We start from the raw sequence: 19,922 nt of genomic DNA, 5'->3' as shown, positions 1-19,922 counted from the left end.
TTTAATCAAAATACTGTACGTATGTGTGTGACTGCAGTTTTCTTGGATTGTTCGGCTACCAAGTGTACAAGGTTTTTCTTGTAGCCTTGAAGGAGAATTTATCTAGTGGGTTAAAAATAGCCCTGCTAGCGGTACAAGGTTTAAGATGGTCTCAAAGGGCCAGGTGAGTCTGACACCGCTGGCACCAAGGGAACTGATTATTTCAGCAAGTCAACAGGAAATGACAAGAATTTCACCACAAATATTCTCAGGCAAATTCAAGAAGACACTTAGACTGAATTGCTAATGCATTTGAATATTTTGAGAGTTAGTACCTAAAATGTACGTCTCAGTGTTTCATTTTTCAGTGTAATAGGTAAGTATATATTAATGGTTGCTGAAAAGGATAAACGGATATAGTTTCTTGTCTTTCTGCTAGTTCAAGGACAAAGAACATCAAATTAATCTCGGATCAGATCAACTGAGTTTACTTGTAAAGAGCAGTCACTTTTACAAAAGGAAGAATAAAAAACTTCAGATGAAACCAGACAAATGTCATGGCCTTTCTGATGTCTAATTGCATTCTAAAAACGAATTGCATTGCAAAACAAAATATGAACTCTTTATAAGGTCCCTTTATCTTCCCTGCTTGCTTCTCGTCTCGTCTATTGTCTAACATTGAGAGACTCTTCTGCACTGCTCTCCAAACTGAAAAATCATGGATTTGATCAACTGGTCTCTCAACGCAATTTACACCAAATTCTCTACAAGAGCCCTGGGTTCGGGGGAGCCCAATTGTCCGGCCGGAACGTTCGCTACTGGCTACACGATGGACGCATGGGAGAGATGGCGGGTCGTGTGTCTGGCGGCTCTTTCCGTGGAGGACATTGAAGACATCTACCTATTCAGAACCATGATAACAGGTTTTCTGCTGATTGGATTAGGCTTTGCCCTGGGTTATCAGAGAATTCAGAAGTCAGGAACAGCTGTCCAAAGCCTCACAAGGCTGCCCATCATGATTGAAGCAGTGGGCAGAGCGGTCAGCACTGAGACTGAAACTATCAACCGCAATATGGATTCGATCACGGAGAAGCTCACGGCTTTGCTGAGAAAAAATGATGGATTTGGAGACCAGAATGGACAAAGAGAGTAGCTGTGAAATTGGTATGCAGCTGCTCGCACCAAGACCAAACAATTGCAATCTTATCTTCTTTCGGCTTCCCTAAACAACCAGAACTGCCTCGGACAAGGTCGTGCTGAAAACAACCCCCCGGAAGAGCACTGCAGTGAGACGCTCTAGCTTCCTGACCCCTCCCAGAGACAACTGGTGATTGTCGACTTCGTCTGGGTTCCGATTAAGGCCGTTTCCATGGCAATTGCTGTGTCGCTATCACAATCTGCGGACTGTGACAACTTGTTTTGAATATCAGCGTGGTGGATCTCCAGGCCTACAAATATACGAACTCACATACACACACACATATGCACATATATACAGATATGCATTCACCTCCCAAACCACCATCCAACGCCTTTGCCGCTTTGTACCGGCAGTCTGACAAGCGGGTCTGTGATTAGCGCTGAGAGGCTGCAGGTCCGGATGGCTGCTCGTCTGAGCTGGATTACCGAAGGATACTGAAGGATTCATAGATATAACACATTAATGAATGATGTTCTAGTGGCCTTTAAATTTTTTAAGATGTTCATGTTCTTGGTGCATCTCATATTCTTGTGCTTTTCCCTGAGTGATAAATTAGCTTGATTTCCATCCCAAAAGCAGCTCGTATGAATAACTGCAGTACACTGCTTAGGGAGAAAAATAACATTTGTGTCGTTTTCACTGGCAAAGACACGGAGAATCAATGCATGTGCGTTTGCTTTGCTTTTTTCAATGATACTTTATTTTTTATTCATTTAAAAGGACTTGTTTTGGTTAAAAATAGCACTTGAGTTTGTTCTTAAATCTTTCCTCCCCGAAGTACAAAGCAAAAGACTTCTCATATTGCGGCAAGCATAAGTTGCAAAGTAAAGGCAAGGAAAGGATTTGTGTGCTCATCAGTGGAGCGAAGACGTGTTAGAGCCAATTATGGGCTGTTTCTTTTGTAAATGTATCTGAGGACAAGAAGGGATGCGAGAACAGAGGAGAAAATAGGTGACTTAATATAATCTGCTAAAAGCCATGTGCTTTAATAGACCTAAAACTGCAACTGATCTTTACAAAACATATCCCAGAGTTTTACTGTATGTGTCATTACATTTATTTATTTATTTTTTTAACTATTTATTTGTTTGTTTGTTTATTTATCTTTTTTATTTGAGAATATGGAAGGCGGTCATACCAAATCTAAATGAAACCTATGCACAACAAATACATCCAAAATAAGTTCTTTATACATCAAGTTTTTGAGATGAAGGGGAAGTATCCGCATGGCAGGCTTCCAATCTCAGGGAGCGGTCACCGGATCTGATGAGTGAGGGCAGAGATAGAGACTCGCTCGTCTCCGATCCCTCCATCAGATCCAGCTGCGAACCCCACGAGTGCCGACGCCGCTCCACCTTGGCAGCAGCAGGACCAGCACCGCGGGGAACGCTGGTGAAAGAGCCCTCCGAAAAGGGAGCCTTTTGTGTATCGTTGTGTGAATCACCTGCAGACATGTAGCGTTTGCAGGGAGGAACACACAGCTTGTATTGTGATCTGCTCTCACCCTTGATGTGCTTAGCCTTATACTGGCTCTTTGACATGCTGAAATGCAAAGGAGCCGACAGACAACACCAAATAAGACAAACAGTTGAGACACAGAGCGATAGCTGAATAACAGAAAGCTGACGCCGGTTTCACCGCACGTGCTTTTATACCAGCTGATCATTACATCACCTCGCCCGTGACGTCTCGCCCATCCTTTGGACAGATTACACTTGTATTCAGAGCCGGTCGCGCTGAAGGTGTTCCCCTAGCGTTCTCAGGACGCAGCTCGAGTTCCTGAAGAGGAACTACAATTTCTACATTACATTTAGGAGTACTGTCTATAGAAACCTTTGCATCACCAGCAGATGGCAGTACTGCTCCGTTTGTTTTTTGCACTGGGCAAAATCACCTTTGACCTTTTGCATTACTGGCTTATATCATTGATCTTCAACCCTGCTCCTGCGGACACACTCTGCAGAGATTAGCTGCCACCCTAATCAAACACACCTGAACCAGCTAATCAAGATGTTCAGGATCACTTGACAAATCACTGGGCAAGTGTACAGAAGAAGGTTGGAAATGAAATTTGCAGGACAGTGGGTCCCAAGGAGCAGTGTCGAAGATGGATTAGAACTTTTGTTCTTAGATAGATAAACTTATATACTGTAAATTGTAAAAATGTTTCTGTCTGTCTGTTTGCTCATTTCAGAAAAATTGTCAGAGTTTACATTGGTTTTGCTGTCTTTGAACTTGACTACTCGTCTATTTACATTATTATTATTATTATTATTATTATTATTATTATTGTTATTTTTAATGTTACTTATCTCAAACTTTTCAATGGTAGTGTATCATGGTTAATCATGTATCATCAAAAGATACTGGGCAACAAAAACAAAAACAACAACATTATCAGCATTGATTAAAAAAAAAAACACATTATAATAATATCTATTACGTGACACTGGAGACTGGAGTAATAATGCTGAAGATGTAACTTTGCCATGACAGGAATAAATTGTATTTCAAAATATATTATACAATAACAGTCAAGCTTATACAATTGTGTGTGTGTGTGTGTGTGTGTGTGTGTGTGTGTTTATTGTTTACTGCATGGGGGGGTAAAGAAAAGAAAATCAGCATTTAATGTATATTCTAGCATGTCTCACATTGTAATATTAAATTTGTACAGATACACTTAAAAAAAATAGCTCAATAACTCAAATAAAAAAATAATAGTTTCACCATCTGTGATTGACGATCAGCTGAAAATGACTGTGATGTCATCACGACTGGGCCACATGCCAAAGTAAGGCAGCTGTCCTTTTTGTGGCCAGACTCCCAAAGTAGGGGACATTGTACATAGTACATCCTGTCCATAATACTGTTCACCTCTACATTTCTTCTGTAATATACAGTAAACATACAGCAACTAGACCACCCATGCCTTGATATTGCCAGTAAAAATCAGAATCCTGACAGCTACTCTGAGGCCATCCCACCATGAGATTTTCCCAAGACTTCCTACTCTGTCACTGGCAATTAGCGTAATCTTATTGCAGTGGATAAATCCTATAAGGAAAACGGAGTAACAGGTGCCACGGATGGTCTGGTTTACTATGACTCACACGCTCAGTTTGTTTTCAGTTTATTTAAAGCTAAGAAACCCATGATGACAAAATAGCTACCTAATGCTTACAAGCTGGTCCTTTTTCAAGCCAAAGAATCTCATAGAGATTTAGTTATTATAATCTAATCCGACCAGTCACTTTTGCTGGACTACCCCACAGCTGATAAGGTGCTAGGGAGAGCGAGAGGGCTTTTCTGTCTGCACCCCCTCCCTCCTTCCCTCCTTGGTGGAGCCGAAGTGTACACGGAGTCGAGGAGAGGAGAAGAATTTGGAAATTACAAGGAAATCTCTGGGGTCTGGGCCTAGCGGACAGACAGTGTCAGCATGGGGGCGTCCTATGGCAAGAAAGTAAGTGTGCATTTGTCATTTTTGTTAAGCAGTTTAGGTAACTGGGTTAGTGTTGAGTGGATGACGCAGGCCATGGCTTGTTTTGAACATGACATGCTTCTTAAGAGATCATTATGCTTCGTTTACATCAGAATCATCACCAAACATTCAAAGCACTGCTGATGTGCCTTTAAACCATTTTAATATGTACAGTAGTACCTTTTAATGCAATTATTCATGTGTTTTCCAGAAGATATACTCAATTGTGAATGCACATTTTAGAAACATTTGCTATTTTGTTATAGAAGTCAGCATTCATGCTTTTAAATTAACACTTGTTTGATTTTGTTATATGCACTTGAATCCAGGACACATTCTGTTGACATTTTACATCATATACTTTATAAAATTGTATACTTTAAACTTTTGTACAATTTAAAACCCAATTGCTATAGTTTCCACAAGTTTCGGATTAACCCCAAAGCCCATTGTTGGTGTTTGAATGTTTGGGCAATATCCAGTGAGGTATTAGAGTAGTCACACTGACAAATATTTGAGCTATGGGGAGAACTGCATGCTGGGAAGGTGTGGATGGAGGGCGTGGTGGTGACTGAAGTTGACTCATTGCTCAGTTCTGCTAGTGACAGCTGACAGCTGCTGTAGAGAGGGTTACTAAAGGATTATAGGATACAGGAGCCTCTTCTGATTACCCATGTCTGAGCCATTTGCTTGCACAATCAAGTGTCAGATTTATCAGGGTGAGGAGTCGCAGTCAGAATTAAACAAACCTTTCATCTACTTCATGGATAAGGAACTGTGCTGTATTGCACTGACATATAGGCATGTAGCTATGAACAACTGTTTTGTAAATTAGCACTGTATTGACTCATGAGCATCCAGTACAATAACCAGCTGTTTTCTACTTGAGAAAACAGTTATAGGTATATTGTGTCTGTGGGTATTTCGACATCTTTGGGCACTTTTATGTTACCAGGAGTTGTTTATTTGTCCGTTCGTTCATTCATTCATTCATTCATTCATTCGTTTGAGAATCACTTTAAAAGTGACTTTATCAATATAATGTATTAAGTATTTGTGCTACTTTTCATATCCCTTTAATGTAGTCTTGTCTTTCCCATTTTCCAGACCCACACTTTTAATCTGAGTGAAATAATAATAAACCATTTCAATATTTTATGTGAAGATAGATGGCTTTTTTAACAATTACTGACCCACAGTTTGGTGTAACTTGCACCATAAGCAGCAGTTTTGTCCCTAATACAATTTTCTTGTAATATACACTTGTTTACTATAGTAAGTAGACAGCCGTTTCACTGAGCTTGAGATGAAATATGAAACCTGTGATGTGTGGAGGAAAAAAAAAATCAGTATCACTCGCAGACAGCATTTTATTGTGTATCATTTACAGTAATTAAAGTCAAAATTAAATTAAATTAAAATACTGTAATAATGTGAGATGTGGTGGACATGACACTGTGATGAAAATGTTCATAACTTTCAGAAATGAATAATAATAATAATATAACTTACAGATTCAGATTAAGTAGTTAATTGTCTAAATGTCCACAGGGTTCACAAGTAACAGTCTTGCAATGGCCTTGCAAATTCCTCTCCAGGACAAGAAAAGTCCCAAATGCAAATTGGTAGACCAATTCAGCATCATGTAATTGCTCAAAATATAGACTTATTTTAGGGTCCACAGCCACCTCATTCTGTTCAACTTATATTTGAAGTAAAACGAGAACGGTGACACCTCTTGAGCAGATTGTTGTTTCAATAGTCCAGCAGTTATTGGAATGTGAGTTCTTCAGTAATGTCTAAGGTGCAGCACAGAAAGCAGTGCTCAGTAAGAGGGCTGAAAATGTCAGCTTGTCAGAGCTGTAATTTCATCCTCTTTGCCAGCTTCTGGGTCACTTAGCATGAGCTGAATACCTCGACTGGACCCCGCAGTTATAGACCCTCACATCACAAGACCCCTCTTTCACTTTTTCAAATTGTCTGAGGAACTGAGGCCTAGCTGTAAGGGAAATCATGCAAACATTTGAGATTATTAATACAACCTAATACAGCACCGTGCTCTGCTTTGTTGTGTCTGGTTAACTCAATTGTTTTCATTAAAAAAAATTTCCATGTTCATCCTGTTACAAGCTTTATTTCACTGGAGCGTGTATCTCCGCTGTGGCATTTCATGCATGAGTGAGATGAGACGCACCTGCACAAAGCTCACTCAATCACGAGTGAATATGGAACGACTGGTTTCTATCCAAGCCATTGAAATCTCTGCTAACCCTTGCAGTGCTTGTAATAGCATACTACAACACTACTAGCCCTAGCATTGCAAAAGTATGTGTATTTATGCATGGAATACGTGGTTTACCTATTTAATATGCCAAAACATGCAGTATACAACAAATATGATGCATACTGGATGAACATATCTGCTCATATATTATAATAAATAACAACAAAGCTGATCTAGGATCAGGACTAATGCAGCTACATCAGCCAACTCCTGAGCAGACACTTGCATGTGATTGCCCTACTGCTAAATGGGATGTCAAGTTGTGCTAATATGCCTCTTGTGCCAGAGACCTACTGAGGAAGATTAGACCAATCAGACAAAATCCTTTCTAAATGATCCAAGCTAAAAATAATTACATGCTCTGGGAAGGAATTCAACTCTGAAAGAACAGGTGTTTATGTTCTACATGGGCAGTTTCTGATTCACAGAAAGGTTATTAGATACAGCACCGATCTCTAATGCATTTAAAGTGCTATTTACTGTTTTTATAATCAACAAACTGATCTAGTTTTATAGTTTAAATGTGCTTTTTTTAATGTCATTTTTGCTTGCGTGTGGTGATGTTGGACTGACATCTAGTGGTGTGGATGAAGCACAAAAGTACAAGGGTTTTCAGTTACCACTGCCACTGTAGAATTGCCCTACAAATACGGTGTATTTGTCACCCTTTATTCATTTATTCCACAATTAAAAGAGAGGCAGGTCATGCGATCTCAACATGGCGGGTACCCTGAGGTGACCCACTTTACATATTACTTTTTGTAGGCTACTGATATGAGCATAGTCTTTGAATCTTACTTAGTGCATCTTTAAGTTACACTGGGTTGATTTTATAATAACTTCTATATAAAAAGTATTATATAATGCTATATTATTTATTAACTTATGACATGTTTCTCAAATATTATTGTGCAGCATGCTTTGCTATAGGACAGATTGAATTGTTTTGTGATAAATTACCCGGACAACAACATAGTTTTTGCCCAGATCCAACCCACATCTGGCCTGTCTGGGTAAATTCCACTGATACAACTTTTTTTTTTTTTTTTGCTAAGTTTGTGTGACACTGTGGTTATTTATCGTAGTAGGCTATTATACTCCCGATATGAGTTTTCATAAATGAAGGAAAGCATTAATATTAGTTTTTTGTTCCATTTTAATGTAAATTTTATTAAATTTGTGTTTTCATTTAAAAAATCACTATTGGTTTTGTTATGGAAGATGGATCCTATGCTGAAAATATACAGAGTTAAACTGGTTGGCTGATGTCAGACATTGAATGTGTACAAGAAAAAGTGGGTCAGATTCAATGTAAGATGGGTCCAGACACCAGAATGTATAAGAACCCTGGAGACGAGTAACTGAACCTGTCCACGGTGCACTTCAGCCTGGGTAACAAATGAGTCTCTGATCAATGGACTTTAAACAGGACTCTTAAAGTCGAAATCCCTTTCTCCTTCTCTCTCTCACTGTCTCTCTCTTTCAGTATTAGTACGGGTCTCATTTCACTCCATTAACATGAAAAAAAGAAACAACACTTCAATTTGAAGGCTAAATTGTGGGCTGTAGGTAGAGATAGAGATTAATCTGAGACTCTGGAATGTTGAAGTTACAGAGTGACTGCTTGGATGTTTGCTTTTACACTAGATATTTTGATTCACTAAATTAGACTTTACGCTATTTATGAAATGTAAAAATAATTAACCAAGAATTAACTTTTTTTTTTGTTTTTTTGTTTTTTTGGGTATGTAAAATTTCATACAAAAAAACATGATTCATGCAATAGAATGTGTTGATCACAGATTCTGTTTTTCTCTGCTTTCAACGTGTCTAAACTAGGTCAAATGAAGGAATTTTTACAAATACAAAAAAGTGAAGGAAAGGGTTCACCACTCATCATACAAACTGTGGAATTATTAAAGAATTATTCTTGTCGTCCCATTAAACCAGAGGAATTCACTAGGTCACAGGAACTGGAAGTTGTTTAATTTGACAGGAAATAAGAAGGGAGAATATGACACACAAATACGCACCAAAAACTAAAATAAATTAAATAAGAACGATAACTTAAAGTAAGGTAGAACAATTAAATTTTGTGTAAAATAATTTTATTTTTTGATGTAAGTACATAGTAGTTAAGGCCACCTAGTAGTTAAGTGTGACTTTTTTTTTTTTATCCATTAAGGAATGGATTTATGGCATGACATAAACTGTGCATGTGAGGATATGTACTGCTCTGTTTGTAGGACTGTATTCCTCACCAGGTGGCACAATCAGCCCAAATGTGAAAATGCATTTGACACCTATCATATGATATACTGGACAAAAATATTTAATTGTATTTAAAAACTGTGGTCTACCATAAAAACTATGTTGTGTAACGACATAAGACCAACATATAAGGTTTGAATATATAAGATGCTAATTTTATAAATGGCTGAAGGGCAAAACTTTTATTCAGTTTACATGCTGTGTGTCAGTGGTGCATATTTCACATATATTTGGCCAAGAAATCACCACACCTGATGATCAAGTGATAGAAAAATATCCATTCTAAATCCACAGATGAGCAGGCTGTATTAACAGCTGTTGATCTAATGCTAATATTCAGTGTGATTTCCAGTCAAATAGTAAATGCTAAGTGATGCTGTAGCCTGGATTAAGGATGTGCGAAGCTAAAGAAATGAACTGCTTTTCAAAATGGGTCCTTTTCAATGAAAATGTATGAAAGAGTCAGTTACTCACAGATGAATTTAGAGATGCAAATTCTCTGCAAGTGTTCAACAAGTCTTAACTGATTACCTGCATCTCTAATTTGTTCCTTTTTAGGAAACCACACTAAAAAATATTGCAGCTAAAAATTACTTACTCGTCAATCTCACTAACTGAAAAAGTCAGATGCTGAACTGCTACTTGGATATTTTCAAACCTGCTCTGGTTTGTTATGAGTTATGACTATGATGAGCAAGTGCCATTGATGTTGGTTTGCACAAGGATGAGCGTATTCTAGTTATATGTGCAGCTGTGCACACACTTTACTACACACATATACACTTATTTAATAGAATGGCCCCAAGCAGCCCAAGATTTATTACCATTTCCACCTACTTTCATCTCAACAGGAAACCAGAAGATGGACTCTGATCTTGTGTAGTTTACCAGGTCTTAGCTGCCAATAAAACACATAATGACCATTAGGGGAAGGGAAAATGTTTAACTGTGTAAGGAAATAATCCTTTAGGGATCCCTAAATGCCTGTTTAATTGCAACATTTAGATTCAGATTCAGGTCCAGTCAATGGATCAAGTCCACGGAAATCTGAAGAACTGTGTCACATGCAGTAAACAGAATACTAAAATATTAAACAATGTTTTATCATAGATAGAAACATTCTGTTTCAATTTTTGTCTGGGTGCCGCAGCAGGTCCCTTCAGAAGACTGGAGCGTTGATCCATGCCCATGTACTCTAGTAGGTTCCGTGGATAATTAGCAGGCTGCCTCTCCCCTCCATGGCCTCCGCTAATTGTTTGTGTTGTCTAGGAAACCTGAGAACCCTCAGCTTGAAACCAGAGTGGCAAAGCAGGGCCAAAATCTATTAAAAACACCCTTTTTGTTTGTGACTTATGCGTGAGGATGCAATATCACTTTCCAGTACATTGGTACAGGGGCGCGTTCTGAACAGCGTAAATAAAACATGAGAGATCAGAACGGGCCACAAGCAGAAAGGTCAAACGATCACTTCAGCCAGTAACTGGACACTGCAGGTGAGGCACCGTGGCATCCAGCCCATCTTGGAGGACAATGGTGCATTCTAGAGGAGGTCACGCTTGGCTCTCCTCAAGGTTTAGTGATGCCAGATTGCTTTGGCTGTGGCCTGTATTCTGTCCCTTGTGATAGACGAGAGGACAACTTTGATTTCAGAGAGCGTATTGTTGTTCTCTTACTACATTATATTGCACTGGATGAAACTATAGTACTGTACCATATATAAACTTATCCATAACATGATTCAGTATGTTATTCACTTTAAAAATGTCCAATACAATTTACAGTAAAAGACTGGTTGCCAGAGATTCCCCAGTTTTACGCTTTCTGTTATTACGAGATGGCATATTGGTGCCTGTATATTTTACAATTTTACAATCTTTATATTTCATTAAACAATATACAGTGCTGGGTAGATAGCTTATAAATTGTAGTCTGTTACTGATTCCAAATTACAGGACAAAAATTGTAGTTAGTAATGTAATCCATTACATTGCACATAATCAAACATAATCAAACTATACTTTTTGATTACTTTTAGATGACTTTTGACCAAAATTGTTCATCACATTGATTTAATTGGGAAAATTGTGCATGTCATGTGACCATTAACCAACTTCAGAGAACCATGAACATGCAAATGTGATACCTAATTATTAAAATATTTATTTTAAACTTCAAGTAAATATATTAGATGAAAGAGGTTCAGATGAAAAATGCTTGGGAATGCCTGCATTATATGTAAATAAGAAATGTGAAATATTAAATTGTGCATTTTAAAGTGTTTGAAAGATAAAAACTTAAAAACAAAGACATAGTAATACATGCTTAAGGAAGGGAAAGGGAAGTGGTGTGTGGCCAAGTATGGTGACCCATACTCAGAATTTGTGCTCTGCATTTAACCCATCCAAGTGTACACACAGTAGTGAACATACACCCAGAGCAGTGGGCAGCCATTGTTGCGGGGCCCGGGAAAATAAATAATCTACCGAGTGATAAATAATAATAATAATGTGTTCATCAGTAGTTCATACAATGTTGAAATACTTCTTAAACCTGAAATAATTTTTGTAAATCCAGTGGTAAATTGCTGTGTAGCTGTTACATGATGAATGAGCAGGCAGAGGTGAGGATCTAAGTGTTGGGAGTATTTAATGAAAAGACGGCAAAACATACAGAAGACTGGGAGCCAGGGAACACAAAAGACGGATGAACACGAACACTGAATGACCACGAGTTGAACACAAGCACTATGTATACACACGAGAAAAACTTAACAAGATAACAAGGATGTGTGGTAAATGGGAAACACCTGGGGAACATTAGCACAGGGAACAAATACACAAACGGACTACAAATAGACTACAAACAACGCACAGGACATCAACATAAAAGTCCAGACAGGGCACAGAGAACATATAATAGCCCCCCACCTAAGGAGCGGATTCCAGACACTCCAAAACAGAAAACAGAACAAAAAGTCCAGGAGGGAGGTGGAGCGGAGGTGGAACAGGGGGTGGGATGGTGGGCCAGGCCCATGGAGTGGAAAAGGGCATGGAGACTGAAGTGGATCAAGTGACTAGGGTGGACCAGTCAAAGCCGGAGGCCAGGGTGGAGCCGGCAGGGCCGGAGGCCAAGGTGGAGCAGGCAGAGCCAAAGGCCAGGGTGGAGCATGCAGAGCGGGAGGCCAGGGCAGAACTGGCGGAGCTGAAGTGCACCAAGGCAGAGCAGAAGACCACCAGGGTGGAGCAGGCTGCGCTGACGAGCACCAGGGCGGAGCAAATGACCACCACAGCAGAACAGACGGGTCCGCAGGTCCCCACGGAGGAGCAGATGACCACCACAGCAGAGCAGATGGGAGCAAAGATTCCCCCGGTGGAGCAGATGACCACCACAGCAGAACAGAGAACAACCAACCACCAATGAGGCAGGTGACCACCAAGGCAAATCAGGTGGAACGAGAGCAGAAATCACTGCTAAGTCAACAACGGCCTTTTCGGCCATAACAGTGTAGGCAGAGGGTTCACCGGCAGCCTCCTTGGCCGTGGCTAAACTGGCAGAGAGTTCATAGATGGCCTTCTTGGCAAAAACATGGCAGACAGAGAGTTCAGAAACAGTGTCAGCAGTCATAATGGCGAAGTCAGTGAACACAAAAAGTTCAGAAATGGCATACACTACCTTAACAGTGGCATCAGGGAACACAGAAAGTTCAGAAAGAGAGTCTACAGCCGCAATAGAGGCCACAGGGAACACAGAGAGTTTGGAAGAGGAAGCCGTCACTGTCTCGGGAGAAACTGGCAAGGCGTGAAAAGGCCAAACGCACAAAATGGCCATAGCCATTATAGGGAGCATGGAAAGCTCCGAGACAGGTGGCGATGCGGCCATCAAACTAGAGAGCGCAGCGATTGGCGGGCTAGAGAGAGCTGAAGCCGACAGGCTTCAGAGTGCCGAGACCAGTGGGCTAGAGTGCGTAGCGGGTGGTGGGCTAGAGGGAGCTGATGGCGGCAGGCTTGAGAGTGCTGAGACCAGCGGGCTAGAGTGCATAGCAGCCAGCGAAGGCCTTGGATGCTGGTTGCTCGGGCAGTTGTCAGCATCGGATCTGCCACACTGGATGCCAAACCTCTCTGCCGTGTGATGGGTCCAGTGACCAAGCTGTTACTGGTTGCAGACGCAGCTTGCACTGTGCCAGGCTCCGCAGCCAACGGCGCTTTGGCCATATAGCTCCCCCACAAAAAAGTTTAGGCGCCGAATCCTCCTCTACTTCCCCCACAGTTAGAGGGGATCCACAGAGTCGCAGGGCAAGGTCGATGTAAATGTGTCAGGGTCCAGCCAGAATTTCCCCCCCGTCATCAGTTGGGCAATGTTGCCATTAAGCCCCCCCAAAAACAGAGAGCATGCAACAGTAGCCACCTGATTAGTGACTCGTCTTTGGCTGAATGTATATAAATGGTAAGCTATTATAGAAATGAACCAGCCTGCACCAAACAGTCCATCAGCCTGACGTCATCAAGGGACACGAGATGTCTGTATTTCAGGAACTCCTCCATGTAGGATTTAATGGGCTGGCCTTCTTGAGAGAGGGAGCAAAGCACACTTAAAGGGTCCTGATTAGCTCCCGCTAGATCCATGGCGGTCAGTCAATCGCTTACGAGACGAATGAAGGGGCAGAGGCGAGGATCTAAGTGCAGGGAGTATTTCATGAAAACACTGCAAAACATACAGAACACTGAGGACCAGGGAACACAAAAGACAGATGAAAACAAACATTGACTGATAAACAACAAGTGGAACACATGCACTATTTATACACGAGAACAAACTTAACAAGATAACGTAACACAGTCTCATCCCAACTCGTCACATATTGACGCTTGGTTTTTGCGTCGCTTTTTGACGCTCAAGGTACCCCTTTCGCGTCACTTTTCGACGTGAAGGGAAGGTAATTTTTTTAAATAGGAAACTCTTAGCGTATATTAATCATTTTTAAAGCATCTGCCTCCTATATCTTGTGTTTTCTTCACAGATGGTAGGTTTAGGGGCAGGGGTTGGGGTTGGGTAAGTCACTATTTTGACTGTTTACATTCAAAAATCACACCTCTACATATATGCAATAATGGCAACCTTATTATGACGATAAAATTCCGAATAGCGCGTTAGCATATCGACGCCGAAAAATTATGCTTCCCTTCACTTCGAAAAGTGACGCTAAAGGGGTACCTTGAGCGTCAAAAAGCGACGCCAAAACCAAAGCGTCAATATGTGACGACTTGGGATGAGACCGGGTTGGATAACAAGGGAGCGTGGTAAATGGGAAACAGCTGGGGAATCTTACAATGGGGAATCTATACACAAACGGACTACAAACAGACTACAAACAACGCACATGAAACACTTCAACATAAAAGTCCAGACAGGGCACAGAGAACATGCAACAGTAAACACCTGATTAGTGATCATCTTTGGGTGAATGTATATAAGTGGAAGGCTGTTATAGAAAGGAACATTTAAAATATGAAAAAGAGGAATTGCAGAGAATCAATAAATTATAAATAAAACATTGCTATTGTGTGAAACAAGTGCACATACATTTAATATTCATTCTACAGTATATTGTACATTTACATCAGACAAGTTCACTGTCTGCACCTTGATATCAATCTGACGTCATATATTAGTCAAGACTAGATTAAGATGCTGTAACATTTTAAATTCAGTTTGCATGACAGCTTCTTCCATAATTGGATGAAAATAGGAAGTTACTGCCACACTGAAATTGTATAGGCCAATGTGATTGACATTCAGTTTACATCAAATCAACGTCATGTTGAATTATTGACATCAGTTTGATGTCAATTTAATGTCTTTTCAACATCACTTGCCCACTGGGTAGATTGTAAACTATTAGACAGTAATAGTGTTCCTATCGAAAAGATCATTGGCGTTTTAGATGAAAGGGGGGGGGGCTTCCATTCCTATTAGCTTTCAGGTGATTCTAATCATTATGATATCCTCACTCCTATAATGTCCTATAATATACTATACTACATACTGCCGTATGCTGTTTTGTTCATTCACAGTTCTAGAGATGTTGTGTGTATTGTTTGGCATTTAATTGGTTTATTTGTGCCTGTATTGTCTGAATAATCACAGGCACACTGACACATATTGATTGGCTTAAGAAACATCTCACCACAGAATCAAGATATATGAAGCCCAGTTCCACAGCTTAATGGACTGAGGGCCATTCCATAATTAAGGGAGAGCATTCAGTGCTGAATAAATCCAATTCAGATCTCATTCATACTATTAAACACCACTCTACCATTCACGGAACACTGCTCCAAATATGGATCGACTCTTAGTGAGCATAAGCTTACTTCAACCTGATTCCATTGTTACTTGAGGAGGCTTTGCATCTCTCAGCCTCTAAGTAAGTCTTTGTTGAATATAATACTATTTAAAACCTCTCTCCCAATGAGAGAAAACAAATCCTCTTTAAATACAAGCAAATTAATTACATCTCAATAAAGCTTTCTTTTTATGTCAGGCCTGAGGGCTCATTCAGAGGAAACATTCATATTTGTGCAGGTGAACAAAAAAACCCACTGTTGGTTTTGTTTGCAAAGGGTGTGTAAGGAACAGTTAACAGAAATTATTGCACACTCAGGATTTTCCTTCTAGGTGTGTGTAAGGCTGAAATTAAAGAGATTTGTTTCTTCCTTAGACCTCCATGTCTTCGCTGTGAACTATAAGACACTGAGGCTCTTGTGAAGACACCAAGCCTGAGCAGGCCTCTCCTAGCAACTGCAGCAACAATATCCATTCATCCAGCTGGAGTGTCCTGCTTTGAATATAGCTCAGAAAAGTCCTCAGGCATTAATTTGTAAATGCAGGCTGTAGAAAAGCTGGGTGATGTGAGGTCCACTTAAAAGAAGAGAGGTTTTGTTTTCCCTCCAAACTTTTACATTTGAGACAAAGTGGTTTCATGCACACTGAGTGTAAATACTGGGGTTACATATGAAAACTGTTTGACTTGAAAGCAGTGATTATTCTGTGGAAATATGGTAAAGCACCTTTAGATTTTGTTACTAATAGCGATTTTCAAATCAAAATTCAGTGCTTGTATACTGATTGTTCATGCATAAATTGAAATTGTCATAATTTACTCACCCTTATGTTGTTCAACCTCACAAGACTTATGTTTATCTTTGAAACACAATGAAGATATTTCAATGAAATATGCAATATATTTCCCTCCACTAAAAGAACAGATTTAATTTAGGCTTTTTTTCACAAATAAACATTTATTAACATATAGACTTAGAGGGTGTCTCTTCAGAAGACGTGGAATAACTGTTAAATTCACTTGGATTATGTTTTATAATGTCTTTATCAATTTTCCGAAGCATTGCAATTTTGTTGGAATTGATTTTTTAATTGGAGGGGCAGAAATGTTATTTAAAATGTCTTCATCTGTGTTTGTTGATCAAAGGTCTTTTGGGTTGAGTAATGTTTGGGTGAACTGTCCTTTTGAAAATGGTTTTAAAAGATATTAATCCGTTTTGTGGAATGATACAACAGGACAACCTTGTTAAGTTTAAGATCAGTCGGAGCACTTGGAAGCCCATGTGCTAATCTAAAGAACACAGAAAACTTGATGTATCCAAAAAATGTAAATATGTATACATTAATTCACCCTCATAGAATTCTGAAAACTATATAACATTTCTTCTGTCGAACACAAAGGGTTTTATGTCAGGGAAGTCATGTGGCTGGATCCACTGAATTCACTAAATCACTGACCCATTTAATTTAGCATGTAAGTATTGCAGACTACTTATGGTGATGTTATGGTTATTTTTCTCCATTTCTCATTAATTGATTGATTTGATTGATTGACATGGAAAGTCCCTAGTCTTTGGTTTTGTCGTACATCAAAGTGCAGCATGAACATTGCTAAACATCTCATTTTGTGTTCTACAAAAGGAAGTGATTCATATACTGTAGGTTTGGAACAGCACAAGGATGAGCAAGTTATTTTTGGGATGAACTATTCAAGAACAATCCAACTAGGAACTATCAAAAGAAAAAAAGAAAAAGTTTATATTAAGTGGCCTTAACTACTATCCACTTACACAATAAATAAATAAATAATAATAATAATAATAAGTACAATGTATTATTGTGGTCATATTGTATAGCAAAATACTTTTGCTGCTATTGAGGTGGGATACGGGTAAGGTTAGGGACAGGTTTGGTGGTATGGGTAGGTTTAAGGGTTGGTTAAGGTGTACGGGATGGGTCAACAGTGTAATTATAATTAAATGTATTCATTCATTCATTTATGTTTTTACAATGTAAAAACATGTAATAAGTACATTGTACCAAGTGATTAATTTAAATGTAAGTATATAGTAGTTAACAAGGAAGAAGTTTCTTTGCTGACCCCAAGATTATGCCTTCATTTTATAGAGCATAGAATGCTTCTCCTTGCAAGCATTGCACAGCAAGAAATGGAACAGCTGGCTTCATGTTACAGTGACAGAAGCATATTTAATGTGCCTCCACCTTTCCAGCATTCATGACCACTGAAGACTCTCATAATACATCCTAAATCAATTGGAGAAAAGTGCGAGCAGACAGAAAGTCAGTAATGCTGTGATTGATGAGATTGATGTGAATATTTGTAAGCTGATAAGCCTATTTTTTTCTTCTCTCCTCTCTCTCTTTCTCTCGCACAGCAGAAGGCATACAACATTAAGCAGGAGAGTGTGAAAAATGGAAAGCACCTGAATGGAGTGGGTAAGTCTACACTTACGCATCCTTGAGAACAATGAAAGCCGTCCAGTGTCCTGCAGGGGAACAATGCAGTGTTGCCAAGGCTCCTTCTGTTCCCTGAGAATGTATTTGACCTTGTTTTTCGACACGTCATGACTGGGTCAAAAAGACATGCTTCCTGACATGAAATAATGATAAAGGCTTTTAAATTTGTCATGTGCCACTGACCCTAAAAAGATTCAAAAATGAAATGTTCATCACTGAGAAGACAAGAAAGATTCTGTTTTTTTTTTGTTTTTTTTATAAATCTTAGGCTTAAAGAAATGCAAAGTTTAGTTGTTTGGTAGGAAACATCAAACTTGCTGCATTAATATACAGTAGAGCTGCAATCAAGTCAAGTCAAATTTACTTGTATAGCGCTTTTCACAATTTTCATTGTTTCAAAGCAGCTTTAAGGGAAAATCATGATATTATTGAATATAATATCATAATACCATTATGCCTTATAGTTGAATTTAGCAGGTTAGAGGTGAGTGATAAAATAGTTTACGTTTTGCGATTCAAGCAATCAAGCAGGTGAGATATGCTACATAATATATATCGCCCTGCCTACACAAGTATACTGTATCTATGCAGACATGGTTGGACATGCTTATATATCCAACATTATATAAGAGCTTGGTGATGATATAGTTAAATTTTGCAAAGAAATAATCAAATCAAATAAATCATATTTACTGATTTACTATGTAGTATCTCTTTATGGCAAAAAATAAAACAAACAAACAAATAAATAAAATAATAATACAATTCTGTTCATGTCATAGTGTCATTCTTGTCTTATGTAGTCAACAAATACCCATAGAAGCCCTATTTCCAGAGAGAGAAAAAATAATAATAATAATTCTGCGGATAAACAAGTTCAGATGAGCCTGACCTGATGATCATGTCTAGAGATGTTATTTTATTGTATACAGCATGTAATCTTTAATGTAGACATGAAGAATATGTGACAATAAGATAATGCTCGGTATGTGTATTTATTTCATATTGCTCAGTGTATGAATTTGTGAAGGATGAAAGCTTCTTGGTCGTCTAATGGTTAGTGTGAGATTTAGCAGAAGAGCAAAAGAGAGGGATTAAGCCCTCTACTAATCCTATCAGACCCCTGAGAAAGAGAGAGAGTGTGTGTGTGTGTGAAAAATAAAGTTGGGGGGAGCAGGAGGGGTGTGGCTTTGATGCCCAGTGGTCACATGACTGTTTACACTGTGAGAGAGGAGGCATGTGGGTGAACTCAGAACAGCAGAAACTCAGGAGAAACGGCCCTTACATAAACATGTAGGATATCTTACACACACATACACGCACACACAGGAAACAGCAGAATGGACCAGAGAGTTGAACACAGTTTTTATCCTCCTGAGGGCCAGCCCAGCAGACCCAGAGATGTGCTTGTTAAGTCAGGTAAGACAGAATCAACAGACTTCGGCTGAGATGACAGGATGCTGATATAATGATGCCGTGCTATGCAGTGAAACGTTGCCAGATTCAATGGTATTATTAGAATGCCAATGTTTAGAACATGTTCACTCTTATCATAGGATATATTTATTTTAATTTGATTTAAACAAGTTCCAGTTTCAGTAGTGCACATTGTATTATTACAATGTAATAACTCAGTGACAGTGTAGTAATTACAGGTGTATAATGTTTTTGAGAAGAAGTTGCTGTAGCAAATACAAGACAAACTAATAAGGCAAAAGAATGAAGACACTTGAACAAATCAGTTCAATGAGAAACAGGGAACCATGCTTGCTCTGGGCATAGTGCCCAACTTGTTACTCATGGTGTTTTGCTGTAAAGTGAGGCAACAGACTCTAAAAACTCTTTGGTAGTCATTAGAAAGTCACCCATTGTCATTTACTTGATACATT

At 39.2% G+C, this 19,922-nt stretch overlaps 1 protein-coding gene across 2 annotated transcripts in view; it reads left to right on the top strand.

Annotated features, from left to right (window-relative positions):
- The first annotated feature begins 4,223 nt into the window (after positions 1-4,223).
- The window catches only part of LOC306857150 (protein FAM107B-like), a 29,605-nt gene continuing 13,906 nt past the window's right edge, over positions 4,224-19,922 (top strand). The window contains exons 1-2 of one of the 2 annotated variants that reach the window (XM_079396888.1): positions 4,224-4,643; positions 17,952-18,012. In XM_079396888.1, the coding sequence (XP_079253014.1) occupies positions 4,620-4,643; positions 17,952-18,012 (85 nt within the window). In that variant the 5' untranslated portion in view covers positions 4,224-4,619. Of the gene's footprint in view, positions 4,644-17,951; positions 18,013-19,208; positions 19,453-19,922 lie in introns of those variants that run through there. The other variant, XM_079396889.1, reaches the window with a different exon arrangement.

This window comes from Barbus barbus (genome assembly GCF_936440315.1).
Source record: "Barbus barbus genome assembly, chromosome: 37".
In the NCBI taxonomy this organism is placed as follows: domain Eukaryota; kingdom Metazoa; phylum Chordata; class Actinopteri; order Cypriniformes; family Cyprinidae; genus Barbus; species Barbus barbus.
Note: the sequence above shows the minus strand (reverse complement) of the source record. Positions and strands in the feature narration are given on the sequence as shown.